Source organism: Equus quagga, chromosome 8, assembly GCF_021613505.1.
Source record: "Equus quagga isolate Etosha38 chromosome 8, UCLA_HA_Equagga_1.0, whole genome shotgun sequence".
NCBI lineage: Eukaryota > Metazoa > Chordata > Mammalia > Perissodactyla > Equidae > Equus > Equus quagga.
This window is the reverse complement of record NC_060274.1, coordinates 79,640,394-79,667,027: the sequence shown is the minus strand read 5'-3', so window position 1 is coordinate 79,667,027 and position 26,634 is coordinate 79,640,394. Positions and strand designations below refer to the sequence as shown.

The 26,634-nt window shown below is 41.5% G+C and overlaps 1 protein-coding gene across 1 annotated transcript; it reads right to left on the bottom strand.

Moving 5' to 3' along the window:
• Positions 1-331: 331 nt before the first annotated feature.
• GPNMB (glycoprotein nmb) lies at positions 332-26,634 on the bottom strand. Its single transcript, XM_046669687.1, has 11 exons — positions 26,464-26,634; positions 19,743-19,895; positions 18,589-18,732; positions 16,277-16,450; positions 13,622-13,780; positions 12,983-13,294; positions 7,398-7,496; positions 6,420-6,522; positions 4,600-4,814; positions 1,879-1,972; positions 332-1,425 (listed from the first exon to the last, which is right to left on the bottom strand). Exons 1-11 carry the CDS (start codon positions 26,531-26,533, stop codon positions 1,272-1,274), a joined length of 1,677 nt encoding a protein of 558 aa, XP_046525643.1. The 5' UTR covers positions 26,534-26,634; the 3' UTR covers positions 332-1,271.

The following is a 26,634-nucleotide window of genomic DNA, read 5'->3' as shown; positions in this document are numbered from 1 at the left end:
TATTTATTACCTGACCCTTTACAGAAAAAGTTCGCTGACCTGTGACCTCGAACTATCCCCTTGCCTTTATTTTTAATATAACACTGACTGTTCAAAGAGTCCAGAGGAGTTGCGTATAGAAAATCTCATTTTAGATTGGTCTGAATATATACATTTATATATTAAACTTTTTATCGAAATTTCACGTACTGTATACATATGTTAAAATATAAAATATTTCAGATGTTATCAGTGCTCCATGGGGCAGTGTTAAATAAATTTTTATGCATCAAAAACTATAAATGAAATTGAAAGGCAAACAACACATTGTAAAAATAAATACAGCTCCAAGGTCTTTTCTCTTTTCATACTTTATTTTTCAGGAAGGAGAAAAAAAGAACGTCATGTCTGACATATAGTAGTTTTAGTTACAAATGGAAGTAAAACACTTACTGAACAAGTTTCTATATGATTTAAACAGAAAAACCAGTAGGAAAACCAGGGGCCTCCTACTTTGGAAAATCATAATATATAATTTCAAATACCTGCATCAGTGTACAGAAATTCAGATATATACACAGCAGTGTCAACACTCTGAGTGCAGGGCCATGAGCCTACCAACATGCCTGATATACAGAAAGTGCTAAATAAATGTCCATGGGATAAATGAATGAATGAATACCATTACTTTACACAGCTGGGCAGGGCAAGTTGTCACAAAAATATGCGTATCTATTTATTAGATTAGTATTTTTTTTTTTTAGTATAACAAGCATGCACATCATACTAGAGGCTTGGCCTGTTATTATTCTGCCGGGAGCTCATGCACGCTCATTGAAATAGGATTCAGTTCACTTGGAACGTGATCTTAAGGACAAGAATACACTGGGTTTAGGCATATGGTTATAAAGAATGCTAGAAAGTGTCCATCCTCTCCTTCCAGGTAACCTAGACGCTAATGCATAGTACCTTCTGCCCCTACTCTTTGTACACAGGATGTCTATCCTACTAATCACCTAAGACATTATAAGTGAAACATAAATCATAACAAAAGAAAGCTCTGCTAACTGGTTTTACTAGTTATACAACGTGGCCTTGGCTGCATGCAGTATAACTCCTCTCCACTTCTCTAAAATGTCACTTAACCTATATATAAAAAACCAACCTCCCTCAACCACAATATATATTTTACAGTGATCTTTAGGAAAAATAGTTAATAGTCATCCACTGTAGCACAGCTCACATAAATGGCACTGAAGAGTGAGCTGTTGGTCAGGAATATGGCTGAAGATTTAAAGAGTTCCAGGGTGGTTCTTGAGCAGTGGATCTTTTTCCTGGTTTCCGCGGGAGAACACAGCCTTTGCACGGTTGAGAAAAACATTCAGCCTCTTTCCTTTGACCACGATCCCAGTACTGTTTTCTATCGGTCTGTAGTCCTTGTGTTTTCTGAAAGCAATGTGTTAGACGGATTAAAAAAAGATCTCCAGCTGGAATATGTTACTTTTTACAATCTTTTACATGCCAAGTACAAAAGGGTTAATTTCATTTAACCTAATCTATGGCTTTTAAGACAGTGATGTCTTATGAAAATATATTTGTTTTCTCTTCTTCATGCAAGAAATATGCCTGCTTACTATAATTTGAGATTATCCGTTAAACATTAAGCTGACACAATTTTGTAAAGTTACTGACATCTGGTAGCATTTTCAGGATTAAAAAAAAAAAACCACAGCAAAATTAACAGGCTAGTTTGGTATTCATCATTCAGTGGAAGATTTTACTCCCACACACAAAATGTTTAAAAGCAAAAAAGGGAAAATGGACCATTTGTGCTGAAATATGCTATTTATTTTTGACAATATACTATAGTGATTTAAAGTGTTAGAACCAGCAACTTACTTGTACACCAAAAGGGCGATCACAGTGACAACTATGGTCAAGCAGCCAACAGAGAACAGGACACCATTTGCGATTCTTAAAGGGGAGGCTGGGTCTTAAAAAAGAAGCAAGACCGTATTAGTGACATCTTCCACCTAGAGGATATGCTGCTTGTAATGCAATTAACTAAATGAGGAAAGGAGCTATCAGAAGATATATGGCTCCCTCTGGGCTTTCAGTAATCTTTTCCATTAAATAATACATAGTCTTTGGGTCAGCTTACCCTCCATTTAGAGAATGAGTTAGCAAGTCTGGAACACTGTGTTAAGGGCTCAGGAGAGAGATGTCACGTCCTGGAGACACGGGCTCAGGTCTCAGCTGACTCAGCAGCGCCCCCTGGTGAAGGGCTCTGTGATCCTCCTGCCCCCTCCTCTGGCCTCACCGCCCACTCCCTACCTTCCGGCTGTGCTAAAAATCCTGGGGGTTGCCCATCCTCTCCATGCTCTTTCAAATCTCATGCCCTCTGCTGGGAATGTCCTTCCCTGGCTCATCTCAAATGTCTACCCGTTCGGGACGCCTTCCAGACATTTCTGAGGGCGCCGGGTCACATCTTCCTTTGTCACTGTTCTACTTGCCGCTCTTCCTCTGCCTCCATCGTTGTGTTACAATTACTTCTTTACACATATTTCTCTCCTACTAGATTGTGAGAACCAGGAAGCAGAGATTATGTCTTCTCTGTACTACCGGAACCCAGCAAATCAATTAGTCTTATCTCTACTGCCAAAGTACAACTGGAGCTTATCTGTTTTTCCTCTGTCTCCTCCGCCACCATCGCAGTCCCAGCCACCAGCCTCTCCTCTGAGAGGACCTTTTACTGCCTACCTGGTTCCTCTTTTGCCCTCCAATGATCCTTGCTTTACTCGGCAGTCAGAACGATCTTCCACTAAGTATCAATCAGATCATGCTTTAAACCTGCCAATGGCTCTTCTTAGGCACAGAATAAGACCCTAACCCTACGGTGGCCTACAGGGAACTAAATAGGCTGCTCATTCTTGAAACTCAGGTCTCAGTTCAGAGGAGGCCCTTCACCAAATGGGTGCTGCTGGGTCAGCAGGACTTTGCCTGACCTGCCAGTCTAGACAGCCCACCGCTGTCCCCTCTCTCACGCTTGTCTCTCCACATCCCCTGGCCTTGTTTAATTTTCTTCACAATATCATCTTATTTGTTTATTGCCTGTTTCTGCTCACAAAGGCAGAGACCTTGTTCATCTTGTTCCCCACTTGATCTAGAACTGTCTGTCTCATGCCTAGAGCTGTGCTGGGCATGGAGTAGATGCTCAATGAATATTTGTTGAAAGAATTGCAGACGCTTCATGAATGTTCACTGACTCAATGAATAAAAGTCATTTTCAGCTAAAAGTCTATGGGTTTGCCTTTGAACAATGATCTATTTCTGAAATTCTGACTTTGAAACCCAAGTCAACAAGTTATAATCCCACTGGATTTCTGAGCTTCCTTTATCTGGATTTTGGAAGTGGCTCAGGCAGCTCCTGGAGGTGACAGCGTTGAAGATCTGTGCTCAGTCAGGGCTCCAGCCTGCCTCATCCCGCCCGCCCTCCCAGCTCTCCACCCCAGGACCCAGTGCGCCCCATCCCCCAGGAAGCAGCGTACCTTAATATCGTCATGTTTTTTGTTTTAAAATCTACTCCTTGGATCTTACCAACAATAAACCCTCAAACAATCATATGATGATTACTTAAGATTTGCTTTCAATGAGATTAAAGCTGCTTTTTATATGGTTAATGAATACATATATATTTAAGTACATTCTACCTTATGAGATAGGCTCCAAGTCCAAAGGAGCTATTTGTGAGTTAGTCATTAGATTGTACCAGACCATACTCACACGAAGGAGCAAAATAAGTCCTGTCATGTGTATACAATTTAATCTCTCCCTTCCATTCCACCAAGTAGCGCTTCTTCTAAGAGATAAAACAGTGTATTACAACAAAGTAGGTTGTAAGTGAAATTCAGGTAGGGTCACCAGGTGGAGTCCCAATTTGGGGGATGGGGAAATTGGAAGACATCAGTAAATGAAAATTTCTCAGTGAAACTCCTTAGTCCACTTTGTTAACATTTTACCTCTCCAAGCATTAGGGGGTTAAGGGTAGCTTTTCTGGTGAACATCTGAGGACTGGGTAAGTTGGTTTGTTACTGTCTCAGCGTAACGCTTGGTAGAATGTGGGAGGGGAAAGAGAGTACATGCGCAAGTTAGAAGGGAGCCAGGAGTCTACTCAGTTTCTCATTTCTCTTCTTGGCTTCACGTCTTTACCAGGTGGATTCTAATGACAACCGGATACCAGCCTCCCCTTTGTTATGGTTTAACTGGAGAACATTGTTATTTTTTGATGTTCGGCTCTACACTTTCCCTTGAAATACAAATCTATTCAAGCAGGCAGTGATCACATCCCATTATTACTGGTCCATGATCACAGCTGACTTTGTTCATCAAAAGGCTTTTCTTTGGCCATTATTTCATTGGGTCTTTCTCTCTCATCCCTTCCCTAAGTAGATTTGCTGTTGGATTTTAAGGCCAGTTCTCAAATCCACATTAACAATAGTTCAATGAGTTTTGCACTGAAATAAAATTAAACATTGATAGTGAAGCCTTGAACAGCTTTGGTATTGAACACACACTTTATCTGCAAAGGAAATGTTAGTACGACCATAAAACAAAACTTACCTCTGCCAGGGACAGAGACGAGGGTGCTCGTGAGGGCCAGGCTCGCCTCATCACCCAGAGTGAGGTTCATACAGTATGTCCCAGACCCACTGAAGGCTCTTCTCACGGTCAGCAAGCACAGCTCGCCCACGTCCACATCCACAGGGTCGCAGACTGTGCTCTGGGTGATCCGGCAGGTGGGGTCAGAGATGACGGTACAGACCTCCGTGGGAATGCTGAGGCACAAGTGGCACCGAGGGGGAGGGAGAGGAATGCAACGTCAGCTTACAAGGTAAAATCATTACATTTCTATAAAATTGAATTCCACCTTATTCTTACTCAAACCACATGACATAAAATTGTCGCAAAGAATTTACTCTTAAACAAGCCTGGTGTGAGCTACTATTTCCTCTGTATCCTCAGGAAAGTGAGGCCCTGGGGGTGAAGGAGGAAGAAATTATGTCTCCTAAGGCAAGGGGCTGTTGGAAACCATGAAGCCCAAGTCATTCCCACTACATTTTGGCTTCCTAAAATGCCCAAAGATGTAGATGGCTTAGGTGGTAGGCAGAGGCATTATTAAATACCAGAGTCGGCCCTGCCTGGGTACTTGCAGAGGTATAATAACAACAGCTGTTTCTGCAGTATTTACTGTGTGCAAGGTGCTGAGTTTTAGATATATGATATGCTCTTGTCTGTTCCTCTCAATGACCTTATGGGGAAAGTAATATTCTCCCAGTGTAGCAGGTGACGATATATCTCAGGGAGGAGAAGTAATTGGTCCAGGGTCACACAAACAGTCAGAGGTGGAGCTGGGACTTGAACAAAGGATCTTTGACAACTGTCCTTGTAATCACAAGGCTATGTGGCCATGCAATAGTGTCTTAGCCACCGTTTCCCTTCTCTGGATGGAGAGACCAGGCTCTGGGGCTGGGGCTTGTGACGGCTTGGGGTGAGATGGGGACAGGCTCCTGCTCACCCGGCCCTGGACCCTTGCAGCAGCATCACTCCTTGAGTCAGGTTTTTCGCTGTTTTCTTTCATCCTTATTCCACTCCTCTCTCCACACTGGAGAGTTTCTTAGACATCCCTTTTTATCACATAAGGCCACATCTTTATACTGTTCCATTCTCTTGATTAATTTATACATTCGCATAAACATACATTTTAATTACGGACTTACATATTATCTGTAAATTAATTAATGAACATATTTAATTAGTTAATTGATATAGTATTTGTATATTAATTAGTTTATATTTATAATACAAATTACAAATATAGCTATAACCAAAGTCAAATTATATAATGCATCAGAAAGAGCTTTATAAATTATAAAGAGAGACAGGATTAGCAGGCATTGCTATTAATGCTAGGACACAGCCATCCCACACTGGCTTCCCGCCACTCCGGAGGAGTCTCAGGGAGCTTAAGAGCAGGGCTCTGAGCCAGACCAAGGCATGTGAACCGTGCTCTGCTGGGACCCGCCGTCTATGGGGGCAAGTTCTCTAATCACCATGTGCCTCGTGGCCCCATCTGTAAAACGAGGAGACTCAGGATTGTGTAAGGATTCAATATGAGAACAGATGTAAAAAGTTGAGAACATAGTAAGCGTTCAATTGATCATTATTATTCAACTTCATCAACAGCTAAAGGTAACGAGCATTGCTCAACTCTAGCAAAACCAGTGCATGGTTGAGAGCAACTCTAAGGGTGCTCCCTTGTCCCGGCTTACTGGTGAACTAGAAATTTAAATTAACTTCGAGGAGGATGCTGGTGTCAAGGCCTTTGTTCAGGCCTGGGGTCCTCACTTGATCCGTCCCTCTGACTGAGAAGATGTACTCACGTCCCCTCACAGGTCACGACAAAATCCACCACAGAGTCATCAGGCTGCGGCACGGGCATCAGAACATCTGTCATCTTGATGATGTTAACCTCTAGAATTCCATCTAACAAAAATACCCCCGTAGAAAAGCACATCAAAATACAACAGAAACCAAACCAAACGGAACCACTCCCTAACAAATCAGAGGGCCGAACAAAATGGAGACAGCCTTCTCACCACACCAGAAACACCCTAGATCAGGGAAGCTACCCCATAGCTTTGGATACATGTCCATGCAGCATTTTCAAAGTCAAAGTGAACTGTCCTTCAGTCCAACTTAGACAGTTATTTCCGGAGTCTGCGTATGTGCTAGAAGGCAGCATCCCTTCTGGGCAGGTGTTTCAGGAAAAGGTGACCCCTGGGGGGTGCAGCCCCCAGGCTCAGGCTTTGGCCAGCTAACCCTCCAGCAGAGGTGGCTCAGTCCCAGGGCACACAGCTTGGGTTTCAGCCCCCTCCCCAGAACCAGGGTGCACAGGTTAGGCTTCAGCCCCCGCCTGTCTTCTCTGTTGGACACCTGTGGACAGTGCTCCAAATCCACAGCTGTGTGTGGTGGCCTGTTCACTCCCCTTTCCTTCACACAAGAAGTGTGGTTTTGGGAAATCAGCTAGGGGAAGAAAGTGGATGTTGTGGGAGTTTGATACTGGCCTTTCTTCAAGGCACATTCTTCCAGATTTCTGGGACGCACAGGGTGGGGGACCCAGGCTCTGGGCAGGCTCATTAGCAGGGCCTCATGGAGGGCTTATTTCCACCTGGATGACTAAGGAGGGTCAGGGTAGGCAGGTGGGGATCTAGAAACTAGTAGAGTCTTTGCTCGTGCATGTGCAGTATCACCTCAGACAGAGAGTGAGTGCCCCTGCTCCCCACGCCCACCCCTCCAGAGTCAGCCCGGTGAGTGGGTGGCTCAGGGGGGATTCTAACATCCTTTCCCCCTGGTCTTACCTACAATTTCGATGGTGGCTTTAAAGTAACCATATCTGTTAATCCGGCAGTTTTCATCAGGAACATCTCTCAGCTGCAGCGGATTGTCACCATCAGGTACTGGAGAGTTTGAATAATGAGATTTTAGATTAGTTGCTGAGAATGTAAAAGATATGCATAATATAACCAAAATCTAAACATCTGTCTGCCTGTTCTTTAGAAAAACATCAGGAATTCTATATATTAAATTGCTGCGGAACTTTGAACTAAATGTGTAATGATTCATATAGCTGTGAGAGCTACAAGGCATTATCATTGTTAAATTATGTAAAAAACCCACAATCCCATATTTTAAACACAGGAAGCAAATGAAAGATAGATGCCATATTAAAATGTATGATATGACAATTATAATGAAATAAAGCAGGCCATAATAGACAGAATCTTATTTCAATTTTGGAGGCAGGCATTCTGGGCTCAAATTCCAGATCCAAATTCCAGATTCCAAATTCGAGTATTTAGCTGTTTGAGACCATAGGCATATCATTTAACTTCTCTTTGCCTCAATTTGCTCATCTGTAACATAGGAATAATGCTTACTGACCTAGTAAGGTTGAACTATGACACTTAAATAAGATGGGTATATAAAACCCGCTTCATGCCTGCCACACAGAAAGTACTTAACAAATATCAATTTCCTTGTCCCAATATGTACTTCTATACATCTATTTATATATGTGTGTGCTATAACATATAGGATATATAATTTAAAATATTAAGGTTGGCACATGATAGATTAAGAAGCAAGCAACACAGAGAAAGGCAGTCCTTCCCCTCTGTGGATGTCTCATAGCTCCAGAGCTTACATTCTCAAGTCTCGCAGTTACTGTGATGAGCAGAGGTGCGGGGAAGGACAAGAGTGAATACAAGATGCTTTTGAAAAATACCCCTTTGAATATGATTACAGCAAAGAATTTAATGCTCTATTAGTTATGATTTAAAGAGCTCTAATTGAGGCGTTGGTGTCCCTTTAACAAGATAAAAAGACTAGAAAGGAAATATGATATTGAAAATATAACGCCATCTTCTCTTAAATTTCAAAAGGCATAACACTGGACCCAGTTTTGGGGCAGGGCATCAAACTTCAAAGGAGCTGCGTCTCTAACATAGTGACATGTAAGGATGAAGCCAGTTGGCAGATTTCTCCAGGGCGCCTCAGAGCCTTTAGTGGGCAAATGAATGTGCCCCATGACTCCCCTTTGCTCCGAGGGGTCTTCTCAGAGCATCTCCAGAAATGAGCACTCGATGGCACACACTTTGGGAAATGCTGCTTGGGTAAAGCCCAGAAAGGCTCTGACACCATGTTGGATTCAAATGCAGTGGTTTATCAGCAGGACTGACTGTGGCAGACCCTTGGGGGTGTCCCCTGAGTTTCACAGTCGTCCTTTGGAAGTTACAGGATAATCGTTCATTCTGTCCTGAGATTCAACTGATGTGCTCTGTAGCAATAGATTTGTTTATGCAGGGTATTAAAGATGGCTAGCTCTTCCCTGGAAAACTAGAAAGCTCTTTCTTTTGAAGTTCTTGACAGGCAGAATTTAACTGTCAAGTTAGAGCATGGAATCATGACCCCGCCATCTTTTAAAATAAAACTTCTTTTAAAAAATGACCAAATAATAAAAGTCAATGATTCTACCTTTGGTAGAATGCTCATAAAAATGCATATGGTAGAGCTGGCCCCATGGTATAGCGGTTAAGTTTGTGCGCTTGGCTTCAGTGGCCTGAGGTTCACAGGTTTGGATCCCGGGCGCAGACTTAGCATGACTCATCAAGCCGCACTGTGGCAGCATCCCACATAAAGTAGAGGAAGATTGACGCGCCTGTTAGCTCATCGACAGTCTTCCTCACACACACACAAAATGCATATGGAATTTTGCAGACATATCTATAAAGTCAAGTCTATAGCTATATATCTATATCTATAAAGTCAAGGTAAGATTAAAGGCTAATGGAGAAAAACTAACACCTTAAAAGACAGATGGGAGAGAAGGAAAACCTCATGCTTAATTCACTATTTATGTCCCTGTTACCCAGAGAATGGTGTGAGAGCCCTTGACACTTTGGGAAAGCGAGAAAGTTCTACGTGGTATAATATACAGTATTACACTAACAGCATCAGTCTCACAAAGGCTGTTCTTTTCAGATTTGTTCACTAAATATCTGAAAAATGAACAATGGCACTGTAAGTTAAGACAAGAGAATTCTGTGGCTTAAAACTAGTGTGGACCTGCCTGCCCTGTGACGGAACCATCTCCCCACGTCACCTCTTCAACTCCGCTTCTGTCTCACTCCTGTGGTTGAATTTGGTTTCTATTTAACGGCTGTGCTTTACTTTGAAACCACTTCCCAAAACAGAGAGAACATAATTTTTGGTCAGATAATAATGCAATGCTCAGTAATCCGAGCCTGTTAATGTGGTCTGCATAGCCAAAAACGCTCTCTTGTCTACAGGACAAAGACCCCACACCATCGCGCTCTTTGACGTCGTGGGCTGACTCCCATCCTCACTGTGGGTCCCGTTACTTATTCCCACCCCTCCCTTCCCCAACTGTCACAGCTGCTTTATGGCATTTTGGGGCTGATCATGGTTGATCTAACACTTTTAGATAAACCCAATAGCTTCCTTTCATTATATAAGTTAGCTACTCATAAGGGTTGCTATCTTAAATCTTATGGTTTAATCTATGGAAAATAACAGAAATTTAAAATACTGATTCATTGACTTAAAAATATTTTTCACACATGCTATGATATAAATAGGTTTTAAGAAAAACAAGCTAGGTTAATAAAAATTCAATTCAAAATAGACTAGCATTAAATAATCTAACATTAAGCCCTTTACTATTCAGGAATTTCTAGGCAGTTCTAGATATTATAGGCATCTATAATTTATTTTGCATTTTATACCTGGTCCCCTTATTTGTAAAGCAGATAAAGAAATTGATTCTCCTACAGAAATAACAGAATGAAGCCATATGTTTGGAGTTGTTCAGAGAAGTTATATTTGTAATTGGAATTAGGATTAACCTAATCATCCAAAATAAGAGTATAGTTAAATAAATTATAGTTTATACATACTATGAAACACTACATAGTCATTGAGTAAAGTGAATTAGACTTACATGGATTGACAAGGGAAAGATGTCTATGATGTTTGTTAAGTGAAAAAAAGCAAGTTGTATAACAATATATATAACATGAGGGCCAGCCTGGTGGCGTAGTGCTTAAGTTGACATGCTCTGCTTCAGATGCCTGGGGTTCATAGGTTCAGATCCTGGGCATAGACCTACATACTGCTCATCAAGCCATGTTGTGGCAGCATCCCACATACGAAAAGTGGAGGAAGATTGGCACAGATTTAACTCAGGGACAATCTTCCTCAAGCAAAAAGAGGATGATTGGCAAGAGATGTTAGCTCAGGGCCAATCTTCCTCACCAAAAAAAAAAAGGGAGAGAGACAGACAACCAAATATAGCATGAGCCCATTTACATAAAAATCAAAACCAAATCTATGTATATTTATAGAATATGTTTTTTGTTTGTTTTTGGTGAAGAAAATTGTGAGCTAACATCTGTGCCAATCTTCCTCTATTTTGTATATGGGATGCCACCATAGCATGGCTTGATGAGCAGTGTGTAGGTCTGAACCCATGAACCCTGGGCTGCTGAAGCAGAGCACACGAACTTAACCCCTACACTACTAGGCCAGCTCCATTGAATATGTTTTTAAATGCATAGAAAAAGATTTGGAAAGAAACATTCTCAACTATTAACAGGCTTTAACTCTTGGGAGAGAATGTGAACAGGGATTTTTGCTTTTATTCTAGTATTCCATATTGTTTGAATTTTTACTGAGGAACATCATTAATTTTGTAATTTATAACATTTCAAAAAAGAATGAATCAAAATCAGTAATAACTTATAGTGTCTTGATTTAGATATGCTTGACTTAAGAAGATCTCATTTTATTAATAACACACTATTATAACAGTTTATTATTTCCAACGAATAGGTTTTGGTAAAAAGAATAATTGCGACAAGTCCAGACATCATGATCTGAGTGTTCCCTCTGGACTTGGCGATGGCGCCCTCTTGTGACTAGTGAGAGAATGTCAGCCTTTTGCCTTCCCCTGCGTCCTGGGATGCTAAGATGTACTAATGGCCCAGTGGGGTATGGTGGGGAATCAGACCGAAGCTACCGCTTCCCAAAGCAGACTCTTAAAAACTTCTTGAATGTCCTCATATACTATCAGTAGAGGGTGGAATTTAATTAATTATGCCTTATATCCAGAAAAATTTTAATGTCTGGAGTCTTTCCAGCTTGCTAGACGAAAACTACTCTCAAGGTGCATTCATTCCTTCTTGGGCCATTTGGAAACTGCTTTCAAGTATGACTGTGTTTTTATGGGACACTAGGTAGACGTGGGCAGGGTAGGGAGGAGAACGGAAGTGGGGAGAAATGTGGGAGGGGGAGGAAGGAAAGTGGAAATGGTCTGAATGTTTATAAGGAGCCATAGCTAGATAAAACGAGAGATGAATAGAAATGTGACAGGCCAGAAGGGGGAAAGCATCTGTACACGTAACGAGGGCCGGTGCAAATTAGGAAGTCAAAGAGCTGTAAAGTAGTCCCCTCTTATCAGCAGGGGATATGTTCTAAGAACCCCAGTGGATGCCTGAAACCACAGATAGTACCAAGCCCTATATATACTATTTTTTCCTATACATACATCCCTTTGATAAAGTTTAATTTATAAATTAGGCACAGTAATAAATTAACAATAACACTAATAAACTAGAACAATGAAAACAATATACTTTAATAAAAGTTACTGTAGATCTTAGCAACCTCGGCATATGATTTTTTTTTCTTTATTAAGTCAAGAACTTTCACCTTTTCACTTAAAGGAGGCACTTTACAGCTCCTCTGTGGCATTTCCAGATCGCCAGCATCACTACTCTTGTGCTTTGGGGCCATTATTAAGTAAAATAAGAGTTACTTGAACACAAGCACTATGATTCCTTGACAGCCGATCCGATAACCCAGACAGCTAAGAGACTGACGGGCGGATACCCCGTTTTGGTAAAAACAATAATAGTGCGGGTTCGCTGGACAAAGGGATGATTCACGGCGAGTGCTGGCAAAGCAGGATGGCGAGAGATTTCATCATGCTACTCAGAATGGGGGCAATTTAAAACTAATACATTGTTTATTTACGGAATTTTCCATTTAATATTTTCAGACTACAGTTGACTATGGGTAACTGAAACTTCAGAAAGTGAAAGCGCAGACAAGGGAGGACTACTATATACAAGTCACCAAATTCTACTGCAAAGTGACTTTAAATATACTATCCTTTCTTCCATATTCTAATAGCTTAAAATGGTGATAAAATGGCCAAAAAAAAAAAAAAATCAACAGATACAGAATGAAATCATGGCAGAGTCTAAACACAATCTTTTGAACTAGGGATCCAATAATGTAACCTACGTGAATATTTTTTAGCTGTTAAGGAACCCCCCTCAAAGGTAACCTGGAAAACACTTACGTAAAGCAGGGGTGGGTGTTAGAGGTCGGGGTGAGGGCGTAGGACAGGGTCCGGGCACTGCTGCTTGCACAGTGAGGTTAAGGCTGAAGGTTCCATTGAGCACGTACGTGTGATTCAAAGTGGAATTGTTGGAAACAAACAGACCAGTGTTATCGCCGAAGTTCCATTTGTAGTTAATGGAAGACTCAATGAGGAAATGGCTGGGATCATGAATCAGGACATTGAACACAATGGGGAGGTCCCTGAGGAAGGTTTCATCAGATGAATTTCGATCATTCTTCTGGGACATAGTCACAAATATGGGAATCCGATCTAAAAGATATATCCAAAAAAAAGAAAGAACTCATGATTGCTTGATTTTAAGTGGATGACTTCAATAGTTATTTTAGGTTAAAAAGTTAAAGTTAGGGATAATTCAGCATCATTTTCTCTTTTCCTATGCAAGCTTTCAAGAATTTCCCCAACTTATTCTGGAAAACATATATGGAATACAACATAATTAAATATATAAGCTTGGTAGGGAGCCCAAATGAATCGTAACCTAAACCACAACACTTAGCTCTAACTCTTTCTTAACCCGCTGACACCCCCAGGACTAAGTGCCTCCCCCTCAGGTAATTTAGAGTTCACACTACTCACCTGTTACCACATACACATCTTTCACTTTTGCGATGGGACAATATGCCCGTCCGTGTCTTCTATAGACAGTTACTTCCATGAGTTGAGGGCCAAGTGGCACATTGGTTGTGTTTATAGAAACTCTCACTGAACACCGTCCCAACCTCTGGAAATATTGACCTTTGAGAGGATGGAAATTTTTAGTTATTGGCTACATTACTTGATCATTATAGGAATGTATTGTTTCTTAAAGACTAGTGACTGCCATTTAGAGATTGCTCTGGGAGGGGACAAATGGGATTGGAATGTGGTCCTGGCTGCTTCAGAAAGGAAGAGGTGCTCACTTTTACGTAAAATCTTATAAAACAAACCCACAGTTATATAAATGTAATTGTATATAGTTGGTTAAAATGAAAAGAGCTGTTTGGTGGGATAATACAGTTAGTCCTCAGTTTGCAAAGAAATACTTTTTATAAGTAAGTGATCTGGCACTTGAAATACATGTGTCTCCCACAGAAAATACATTTAACATAATGGTGAGGTGTCCAAGAGAGTTAAAATAACTTACTGAAAAATCTACCTTATTTTTGTAATAATATTACTATTTGAGCTATATTATTATTTTTGTTTTGGTGAGGAAGATTCACCCTGAGCTAACATCTGTTGCCAAATCTTCCTTTCTTTTTTTTTGCTTGAGTAAGGTTAGCTCTGAGCCAACATCTGTGCCCATCTTCCTCTACTTTGTATGCAGGATGCCTCCACAGCATGGCTGATGAGCAGAATGGGTCTGTGCCCAGGATCCAAACCCACAAACCTGAGCTGTGGAAGCGGAGCACACAGAACTTTAACCACTCGGGTACAGGGCCAGCCCCATCAGCTATATTATCAAGCAGCTATTTTTTTAGGAGGCTAGAATCCTCCTTCTAACAGTATCTGTATTAAAAAAAATGGAGTAAGTGAATGAAAAGAAATAGGGTGGGTATAAATAGGAAAGGAGCGGTTCTGTAAACACATTTGTAGAACACTTTTGAGTCATTCTTTTTCTTTCTCCAACCCTAACCTAAATCTAACTGCCACTGGCTTGCTAGTGAAAGCAATTCCTCTCCTTCAGGGGTCAAGGGTTTTTCTGACCCTATTGAGCCACCAGCACAGGTGCATCATTGGAACAACAGGTATTGTGAGATGGATGCTTGTGAGATGGGGACGTCTAAAGAGCATGTTCATCACATGGTCCAAGGTGTCAGGAAAACACACTAGTCTTCTGAGGGATATGTAATTTGGAATCCCCCTTTACCTTGAAATGCAGAGGCAGTTCTGTTGGAGGTTGTAGGGGGAAGAGGTGCCTCTCAGGGTGTTAGTTCTATGAGGGGAAAATGTGAGTTCTGGCACTGAGAGACAGACCACACAGGCAACGCTTAGTTGAGGGAGAATATACCAGGTAACTGAGACCTCAGCAGAAGATGGAAACTCAAAATAGTCATTAAAAAACTAGCAATTTCTGGGCTTAAATTTGATTTTAAATAAAGACATCTTAACTAGTTAAGTGAATGCATGTTAACTAGACTTAAGAAGAGTGTGGAGTGTCAGTGAGCGTAAGAGACTCCAGGCGAACTGTCAGGCCAAAGAAATCATGACATTTGGTGAGAGGACTGACAGGGCTGTGAAGGCACTGAGAAAAGTCAGCTTTAAATCAACTGATTTAAATTGATGGGCGTAATATTTGATAAATATTTTGTACTTTGTTCAACTGGAATGTATTATTAATATGTTGTTTTGATTTGTAAATCAGTTAATTGAAGCAAGAGAAGCTTTCTCTAATTGATGAAGAAAGACAAAATATTTAGAAATTTGGAGGCTGCATGATTGGCAGCAGTTTCCAAATACTCGGAGCCAGGTGGCACCTGGTGACATTTTTAACTAAGAATTTAGCAGCTTTGCTAATAAAAACTGAAATTTGCTCCTCCCAAAAGTAATCACCTCACAAATAATAAAGCAAAGTGGATACCATTCATGGTTAAAAGAAAAAAAAAAAGAGGGTAGGCTATGTCAAAGAAGAAGGACGCTTAAATTATGTTATTTCTACACAATGGAATATTATGCAGTCATTAAAATAACGTATGTAAAGAATTTTAATGATATAGTGAAATGCTCATGATATTAAGCAAGAATGTGTATACCTTACAATCTTAATAAAAGAATACTAGTAGAGAAAACACCATCATGTTAACAGTGGTAATTTCTGGTGTTAATTATGGATGACTTTTCTGCATTTTCCAAATTTCCTACAAAGAGCATAAGTTTAATTCTTAAAAATTCTTTTGAAAACATAAAAAATTAAATAAATCAACAAATGCCCATCCATGTACCATTCAAATAAATATTAGTATTTTTCATATTACTATTTTAGACAGAAAAACATTGAGTAGTGTGTTTTAAAAAAGAAAGCTGAATCTGTTTTTTTTCCTCTCTCCTTTTCATTCTTTGGTGACCTGGAGATTTGGCAAGGCTAACTGAGATTTTGTTTTTATCCCTCACCTTCCACCCCAGCTAAGGAAAGTTAATAGAGTAACTGTTGTTAAACCCACAGTCTGTTACAATTCTCAATTATAGAATAAGAGAAAAAAGTTAAAATTATAAGGGGAAAAGATGCAGCTAAGGGGTTTGTAGAAGTCCAACCAAGTGTGTGAAAGACGTAGACGAAATTCCGTTTCTTCCATCCAGGGGGGCGAGGGAAAGGCTTTCCATCAGGGAAAACGTTGTGATGACCTTGGCTGCTGTCATTTCCCCAGTCATCATCCTCTGTCCATGCTGTCCAGTTGTAAACAAAAGGGTCAGGAGATGGGCCAGTATCTAAACAGAGAGAGAGAAGCTATGCTTGTCATCTGGGCTCAGAATGTCCAATGCTCATCATTGGATTAAACACTTGTTCATATTTTTCATAACCAGTTTAAACATAGTTGGACAACTAAAACCCTAATACTCAGAATCCAATGGCACATTTATGACCTGTGTATTTTTAAGCAGATATGTCATATTTCAACAAAAGTTTTTTTTTTTGAGGAAGATTAGCCCTGAGCTAACACCTTCTGCCAATCCTCTTTTTTCTGAGGAAGGCTGGCCCTGAGCTAACATCCATGCCCATCTTCCTCTACTTTACATGCGGGACGCCTGCCACAGCATGGCTTGACAAGCAGTGTGTATGTCCACACCCGGGATCCGAACTGGCAAACCCCGGGTCACCGTAGCAGAACGTGCAAACTTAACCACTGTGCCACCAGGTCGGCCCCTCAACAAAAGTTTTATATAAAGCAATTATTCAGGAAAGTTCAATCTAAAGATATCACTTAATATAATTATCCTCATATTGGGTCTCCAAATCACAACTGTATTCAAACCAAACTGAAGGATGCTTTATTTTTTATCTTGATACACTCTCTCTGCCTGTAGCTCTTGTTCCTGACTCATCTGACATCATGGCTCTCCACTCCCAAAGATGTTAGCACACAATTTAAGAATAAGGGCAGTCCCCTACATAACCACACCACGATCACCACCCCTACCACAGTCGCATCAAGGTTCGCATACTACATTGACTATTTAATCTCTTCAAATGACAAAGGAAGGAAGGAAGCGAGGGAGAGATAGAGGAAGAAAGATGCGAATATGGCAAAACGTTAAAATTGTTGAATCTAGGTAGAGGCTCTTTGGGTGCTCAGTGTACCCTGCTTTCTACTTTCCTTTATGTGTGAAAATTTTCATTTTAAACAAGTCATGATTAATATCTTTCACCTAGTCAGTCCCCTCACCTTGGTTTTTTATGTCACTGACATTTTTGAAGAATCTTTTTATTTGTCAATCTATTACAGTCATTATTATTTTTATTCTTAAATTGTCCCAAATACGGCCAGTGGGAGCCCCTTCGAGCTGGCTTCTGAGTCCTTGTGACATGTCTACATTAGTCTTTGAGTATTTCTTTACTTTCTGGCACAAGAAGATGTCCCAGGACCATCTGGTACTCTCGCTGCCCTGGACCTGGAATTAGTGATTTCTCCAAAGATCCCTAGTTCCCTTTAATGGTGATAGATATTTTATAAAATTTGCATAAGTCACAAGGACTCTTTCATATAAAAATGCTCAGAGGGCTAGACTGTTTTTTGAAACATTCATAAGAATCAGCTTTTTTAGAAAAGAAGAAAGAGAAAAAATGCTACAGAATATTAAACATGACACACAAAATATGAAACTCTTTCTATACAGAATCTAATGTTTGCTTCATAGGAAGACGATAAATTAACAAAGAATGAAAACATCCACTGTTTAATAGAAGTTCTAAATCATAAAATCAGATCATAAATGCATTTAATAGCCTTGTCACTGATGGAAGAATCTGAGTAATTATCTCAGAGCTTCTGAGAACGTATAGTTCTAACAAGATAATTTCCCTTGATGTGTTTGTGTTCATTTGTGCCCTTTAGGGTATACAAAGAGCTTATCTGATTTAACAAAGCAAAGCAGAAGCAAAATATACACATTTTAGCATTTGTGCTAGCCACACAGCATTTGCTGAAGAAATACTTGTGAGCAGGAATTAATCTCGTCAGCAAACCTCAGTCAAACCGGCTATTTTTTAAGTAGCCAAAAGAATTCCAACTAATAAAACAAAAATCTGAGGATCAACAAGATATTCTCTGTCTAACCAACTGGACACCAGGAAAAAGCTGAACGTGACAATGTAGCTTTTGAAGAGGGTTCCAAGCAGTGGGGAGCCACCAGTTTGCTGAAGTGGGTTTGGCTAATGTTGATGTTGATGAAGGGACCGTGTGGAACCACACACTCACCCTGCCCGTCAGCCAACTTGAGGAGGGGGGTGGTAAGGAATGATAGCAGCATTTACACAAGTACCTGTGAGCATTAAGGTTTATGAGAACGACTGTATGCAGTAGTCAGGAGAACTAGTGTCTTCCTGTGACGTGAATAACATTCCTTACCATTTCTGCAGTTAGTCTCATAGACTATGTTGCCATTGGCGTCTTCCTTTTGGCATCTGGGGAATACCAGGCTCACCACAAACGTCATAGTTGAGCCCACCAGTGCTGGTGAATCACTGGTCAGAACTGCCTGCACACGGCCTCCTAGGGCATAAAAAAGTAGAACTCAACGATCAAGCACTTTTTTTTTCCTTTCACTGATAAATAAACAAAGTAAAGTCAACTCTACTAATAAGGACCAGAGGATCTTTACGCCTCTTTATGACACGTTAATTTATTTTCTGAATTCCTAACTTTAGCTTTCAGGGTTCAACATTCTAGAATATGAATAAAAAAAGAAATCAGACCAGTTAAAGAATTCTCTATACACATAAAGAACACTTACTTAAAATAATTAAAAGGTTTGCTCAATTGGATTGAGGAGACAAGTATTAAAGATTTGTATTTTTTAATCTCCAAACCAATGATGGAAAGACTCATTCTTTCATGTGAATGGAAAGATATTCACTTTTTGACCACACTTTTTTTTTTTTTTTTTTTTTTGTTGGGGGTGAGGGAGATCAGCCTTGATCTAAGATCTGTTGCCAATCTTCCTCTTTTTGCTTGAAGAAGATTGTCGCTAACATCTGTGCCAATCTTCCTCCACTTTTTGTATGGGATGCCGCCACAGCATGGCTTGATGAGTGGTGTATAGATCCACATCTGGGATCCAAACCTGCGAACCCTGGGCTGCCAAAGTGGAGTACATGAACTTAACCACTATGCCACTGGGCTGGCCCCCTGACCACAATTCTGTGGTCAGAAACCACACTTTTGAGATAGTGAAAAACTGCTCTGAAGTCATAGACCTGAACGTGACCATTTCCACACTAGTTAAATAGGTTTGAGGCTAAATTTCCTGGCACTCCAGAATCTTCTAAGAGCTACCACCTTGTTAATTTCCAAGGAGATTAGACAATTTCTGTGTGTGTCAGGCTTAGAAGCTATGATGCTGAGACAAAGGAAGGACTGCCAGATCTAGGTACTTCCCACTTGGTAACTAGAGTATTGTCTCTCATGGATGCAATGTGAGCCATGTGATCTCAAAGTCTACAATCTATGAGATTAGTTTAGATAGGAAATTACAGTTGCTTGGGTTGAATCTTTTGCTTTACCTTTCCAGGAGTTTTTCCACCGTGGGTCTCCCCTCTTCCACACTGGATAGAGTTTTTCATTCCAGTCATTTTCATCTGAAGACCAGCCATTTAATTGGTTGTGCTCCCTCATATAACCAGAAGGTCTCTCATTGCTCAGCACATCATGAAATCCTGTATTAATATTTGAAAAACAAATTATTTCATCTACTCCATTCCTCATTTACTACTTATCTAACAATGGTTAAAGCAACTTATTTGGTAAGGTTGGAAAGCACGTACATAATATTTCCAATATGTCAAGCAAAGAAAGGGTACTTAAAAAAATGTCTACTGGAAATATCTTGAATACAAGCATTCAGATCTTATCTCTTTGTGTACTTTAAATGAATCAAGGAAAATTTATGAAAGTATTTCTTAGCCATCATTTGGTTTCTCAAAACATATCTTCTGAATATTCGGATTTGATACAATATCATTAGGAAAACACTGATGCCAATGATCTTTAGATCAATTTTTGCATCTTTTCCCATTCTGAACTGTTCACCTGGCTAAAGAAATGCCAGGCTCAGGAATGCCTCCAGGAATCCAAGAGATGCCTATCAGTACTGGAGAGCTCACTGTTGAACAATCTAATTTTTTTTCTTTTGTTTGGTTCAGCATATGATCTGTCTTGGTGAATCTTCCATGTGCACTTGAGTAGAATACATTTGTTGGGTTGAGTGTTTTTTTTCATTTCATTTAGGTCAAGCAGGTTGATAGTGCTTTTGGAGACTTCTATGTTCTTATTGATCGCCTGTCTACTTATTTCAATTACTGCGAGAGGAATGTTAAAATCTTCAACTATAATTATGGATTAGCCAACTTCTTCTTTCGGTGGTCAGATTTTGCTTTATGTATTTTTTTTTTTAAACATTGGCACCTGAGCTAACAACTGTTGCCAATCTTTTTTTTTTTCTGCTTTATCTCCCCAAATCCCCCCTGGTACATAGTTGTACATCTTAGTTGCAGGTCCTTCTAGTTGTGGCATGTGGGATGCCGCCTCAACATGGCCTGATGAGCGGTACCATGTCTGTGCCCAGGATCCGAACCAGCGGAACCCTGGGCCGCTGCAGTGGAGCGGGCAAACTTAACCACTGGGCCACCGGGCCGGCCCCCTGCTTTATGTGTTTTGAAGCTCTGTTTAGAATTGTTAAGTCTTCTTGATGAATTGATCCTTTTCTCACAAGGAATTGATCCTCTTTATTTTTGGTGATAGTCCTTGTTCTGAAGAACACTTTGATGTTAATGCTTAGTGTTTAACTGGTACATCTATTCCATCCTTCTACGTTCAACCTATGTGCATTTTTATATTTGAAGTGGGTCTTATTTTATTTTCATCTAGTCTGATAATCTCTACCTTTTATTTGGAGTGTTTAGATAATTTACATTTAACATAATTATCGATAGTGTGGGATTTAAGTTGATCATCTTGTTTTCTTTTTGTCCCATCTGTTCTTTATTCCTTTTTCTTTTCTTGTATTTTTTGGGATTAGTTTTGGATTTCATTTTATCTCCACTATTGGCTTTTTAGCTGTACCTCTTTGTTTTGTTCAGTTTTGAGTGGTTGCTCCATGATATTCTAATTCTTTTAAAATTTTTTCAGATCTTGAGTTGATGTCTTTTTGCCTCGCATGATGACTCTGGTGGCCACATTGTCTCTTTGAGGATGGTAGCAGACTGGTTGGCTGCCTACCCAGCAGCTGTTTCCTGCCTGCTCTCCTCCTCCTTTGTTCCCCCCTTGTTGCAGAGCTTCTACTATAACAGTTCAAAATCACAGAGGCTCACTTTCCTAGTTTTCTTTATAGTTTGGGCAGCAGCAGATGATTAGATCCTGGCCAATGGGAGCTGAGAGGATGTCTGCTGGGGGCTTCTGGGAAAAGCTTTCCTCTCATAAAAAGAAACATGTGTGAACAAACTCCATTTTTTTCCTCCTCAGAATTTATTTTGGAGATGGTAGTGTACTGATACAATGTCTAGAGCTGTGACAGTCATATTCAACCATGAGAGCACAAATCTGAGGAAGCCAGCCAACACATCAAGGGTGTCAGGATGGAAGGTTAGAAAGAGTCCTTAATGACATTGCTAAGCTGTTGCTCTAGCCCTGTGCACCTCTGGATGGATTGAGTGAGATAATAACAGTCTTACTCAACCTATTTGAATATTCTATTACTCACAGCCAAAATCTCGATTGTCTATAACTCTCAGCCAGCCCCTAATCATACACTATCGTAAACTGTTCTCTCATCAATTCACATGGTCTTGTGTCTTGGCCTGGACATGGAGTCTTCTTTTAAATCCTGGAAGAGGACCTCCATGAGGTGTAGTATTTGGTAGCTGCTCAGAGAAACCATATTGAATGGATGCCACTAACCTCTGTCTTCTATTTCTCCAAGCTGGGTGGAGGGAGCAGCATATTATTCCTCTCTTATCAGGGACGCAAATGGAATAGAAAGCATTGAACTAGGAACCTGGTTTCTAGTCTTTGGCTCTGCTACTAAACAGGCTGTTGGACCTCAGGCCATGTGATTTCTCTGGGCCTCAAACCAGACAAAAACCAAATGTCTTGTGATTCTGTGAGATTGTTCTTATTTAGAAACAGATACTAAGAGAGGGCAGGAAACGCATGTTTATCAATAAATGTTTATAACTGAAAGTTCACTCAAATTGAGTCATAGAATGGTAGAATGTTCAATTTGGAAACAACTAAGATTAGTTAGTTCAAATTCCTTCATTTATAGATGAAGAAATTCAGGCCTAGAGAAGAGAGACGATTCACTCAGAGTCATTTTGAATCGAGTGGAAATGAAGATTCACACCTTTTGATTCCTAGGACCAGTTTTTTCCACTGTTCCAAAGAGTCTTCCTTTTCCTCAGATCCTGAGTGAAAGTCAGTGTTTCCGGAAATATAATAAAAACACAGGTTTCTCCTCTGATTTTAAATGTTAGAAGTCCAGGAAAAATACAAACTTAAAAGGAGAGTGACAATGAATAGACACACAGGTCCAAGGAACAGACTAGAGAACCCAGCAGTAGACTCATGCACATATCCTACTGATGTTTGACAAAGACGCAAAAACAATCCAATGGAGGAAAGACAGCCTTTGCAACAAATGGTGCTGTAAAAAAGTAAAAAGCATAGGAGAAATCTTCAGGCTCTAGGTAGGCAAGAATTCTTAGACTTGACACTAAAAACATGATCTATAATAGGAAAAATTGATAAATTTGACTTCATTAAAATTAACTTTTGCTCTGTGAAACACCATGTGAAGAGGTTGAAAAGGCAAATTACAGACTGGGAGAAAATTTGCAAACTGCATTCCCAACAAAAGAATAACATCTAGAATATATAAAGAATTTTCAAAACTCAATATTAAAAGAAAATCCAATTAAAAAATGAGTAAAAGACCTAAACAGACATTTCACTGAAGAAGATACACAGATGGCAAATAAGCACATGAAAAGATGTTCACTATCATTAGCCAATAGGGAAATGACATTAAAACCACAGTAAGATACCACTATACACCTATCAGAATGACTAAAATAAAAAATAGTAAATAAAAATAAAAAATAGTAAAACATCAGATGTAGGTGCAGATGTGGAGAAACTGGGTCACTCATACACTGCTGGTGGGAATGCAGAACGCTACAGCCACTCTGGAAAACAGTTTTTCAATTTCTTATAAAACTAAACATGCAATTATCATGCAATCAAGCAGTTGTACTCTTGGGCATTTGTCCCGGAGAAATGGAAACTTATGTTCACATAGAAACGTGTACCTCAATGTTCACAGCAGCTTTATTCATAATTGCCTAAACTGGAACTACCCAGCTATCTTTCAGTGGGTGAACGGTTAAACAAACCGGTAGTACATCAGTACAACGGAATACCACTCACTGATAAAAAAGAACAAACTATTGATACAGGCAACAGCTTCAATAATTTGTGTTGAGCAAAAAAAGCCAATCCCCAAAGATTACATACTGTATGATTCCATTTATGTAACATTCTTGAAGTGACAAAATCATAAAAATGGAGAACAGATTAGTGATTGCCAGGGGCTGGGGGTGGGTGGAAAGGAAACTGGGTTTGGCTTAAGGGCATAAGGGATCCTTGTGGTGAGGGGGCTGTTCCGTATTTTGACTGTATCAAGTGAATATCCTGGTTGTGATATTGCACAATAGTTTTGCAAGATGTTACCATTGGGAGGAACTGATAAAGGGTACAGGGAATATCTTTGTATTATTTCTTACGGCTGCACGTGAATCTACAATTACCCTGAAATGAAAAATTGAATTAAAAAAATAGAACAAGCCCAACAGTAAGCAGACCTTAAGACAAAAAAGAGCTGTGTGTGTGGAGGGAGATACACATAAAGGTAAATGGAGTCACACCCAGGACGGCTGTGGCTTTTCCCTCTACACTTTGAAGCCGCCGCTCTGTTCACCAGCAGCTAGGGGCCGGCTGGGCCGACTGTTAAGTATTTTGTCAACGCCTTCTCCTTCCTACTTTTTACCAGGGCCATGACTGGAAAGGAGCGAGGAATCCCTTGGGGTTTCACACACTGCTGAATCCTACCCATCCTTATTTTTTCCGGGCAGAATATTTAGTCCAGGGCAAGATAAACCCAGGAACGCCCGGGCTTGGTTACATTGCCTAACAGGTTGGGACGCCCGTCACACTGACGGCCGAGATCCAACCTCAGGAGCAAAGAGGTGCTGGTGGAATGCAGGCTAGAATTAGGCGCGGGGGCCTCCCACCGACCTCCATCTCCCGGGACTGCGGACTCTAGGGGCGTCTGTCCAGGTTGGTACACTCGGGTGAGACAATTGCCACCATGTACATCTCCCACTCCAAGCACCCTTTGTTAAGTGACCTCACGAGAACCCTATTGCTCAGTTTTGCAAATAAGAAAACTAAAGCTCAGTGGAGCTAAGTCACTTGTGGCCCCGCCCCACGGCGGGCAGGCATGTCTGTCCAGCCCCAGAAGAGCTGGGGTGGGCTTGGAAGCCTTCTTCTTCCTCTTACCCGCCGTGTGGCCTAGGGCGAGTTTCCTACCCTCTCAGTGGCTGGTTTCCTTGGCTGGGAAACGAGCCCATCACAGTGCCAGCCTCCCCGGGCTGTTCCGGGGCCGCGGCTGCCTTCTGAGGCGCGGGCCCGCCGCAGTCCCTGCGTCTGGACTCCTTTGTCCTAGACGCGGGGCTTTCGCTGCCCCCCCCACCCCCACCCCCCGACTCACCCCGATCCCCGCCACGGGAGGTGGAGGGGCGGAGAGTCCCGGGGGCTGCGGGGCGCGGCCCAGCTTCCGGCCCCAGCGGCTCCCAGCAGAACTGGCCGCTTCCCTCCCCTACCCCTATTGCCACCCCCTCCTTGTTCCCCCACCTCACCCCTTGCTCCACCAACTGGGCTCCCAGGGCCCCTAGCGCCCCCACCTCACACCGCGCTCCCGCCTGGGTCTCTGCGGCCCCCGGGAATCCCTCCGGCTCCTTTCTCTTCCTCTCTCCACCCAGCAGCTGGCGGGGGATCGTACTCTGCAAGGAGAACCTAATTGTAGGACTTTTCTCTCCTGCAAGGAGGGAAAGTGAAATGAGGGTGTGCACAGGGGCCCCAGGCCGTGTGTCCAGGATCCTTCTCTCTGTGAACTGGGCAGAGCAGGAGAAAAGCAAGACCTGGGCTCTCAGCGTCCTCACCTTGAATGGGGGAGGCCCATCTGCTCCACAAAGGCGGTTGCGGGGATTACCTGAGTGATGTAAGCGAAGCGGCCTGCACAGAGACTACACATGGTGAGCGTGAGGTGGATGCTGGTCCCTTCTCAGCGCCCACCTCCCCATATGGAGTTATCCTGCAGAATCAGGACCCCTGGACTTTTCATCCAGTGAACATAATTACTCTATTGGAGTGAGGTGGGGTGGACTTTCTGGGTGATGTATAATTCACTTCTTTCTCCCACTCCACACTAACTCTGACTGGAGTATGGGGGCCATCATAGTCACCCATCCCCAGGGCGGACAAGCGGGCTGTACAGGAGGAATTCAGTGGTTCCTAACCCTGATTTCACATTCTAATCACAACAGCAGCTTTTTAAACAAGGATGCTCCCATCCCACCTCCAAAGATTCTGATTTCATCTATCTGGGCATCAGCGTTGTTAAAAAGTCCCCAACCTCTAATGTGTAACTAGAATGGAGACCCAGAGGTTGAGCTCTTCTTCCAGTAACCTCACTATAGCTGCAGCAAGCTCCTGCAGGGCTGTGAAGAAATACCAGCAGGATTGGCAACAGTTTCTGGGTTGGGATTTTTACAGAGCTTGTCTCCAGATTTTGGGCCCCATTTCATCTGAGGTCTCCACCTCATGGGATAAAAACCAGGCAAAGTTCAGTGGGTAGCACTGCTTTGTTCTCAGACTGTTCCCTTCACAACCTCATGCTCCCACTGTCTGGCAAGAGAGGAGGTGGTGATTTCGATGGAAAAAAACCTCCATAAGAGAGGAGCTGCACAGTTATTATTTTCCAAGAGCCTGAAGCATTTTGCTGTAGTTTCAACATTCCCAACCATTTCCAGAAGAAATAAGTGAGCACGAAATAGTCCTGAGACGCTTCATGAAGTCCAACTTCTGGCTCAGACGTTACCTCAGACAGCCCATCACTTCAACCAATAGCCAGAGAATGGCTGAGAATTACAGAAATTGAGAATTACTCACGTTTGGCAGCATCAAGGGGCAATCTTGCAGCCAGAAGCAGAAATCCCAGGAAACAGTAGACACATTCCATGCTGAATTCTCACAGACCCAGGGTATCAAGGTTTAACTTTTAACTCCTCTGGCTCCATCCGCTGAGATCAACCGTGCTCTTCTGGCCTCTGCTGCGCCCCG

Coding starts and splice junctions, on each gene's coding strand:
- GPNMB (XM_046669687.1), bottom strand. CDS start 26,533: ATGGAATGTGTCTACTGTTTCCTGGGATTTCTGCTTCTGGCTGCAAGA. Junction 13,295..13,621: donor AGATGTGTATGTGGTAACAG/GTGAGTAGTGTG, acceptor TATATCTTTTAG/ATCGGATTCCCATATTTGTG. Junction 4,815..6,419: donor GTCGTGACCTGTGAGGGGAC/GTGAGTACATCT, acceptor CTTGTGCCTCAG/CATTCCCACGGAGGTCTGTA.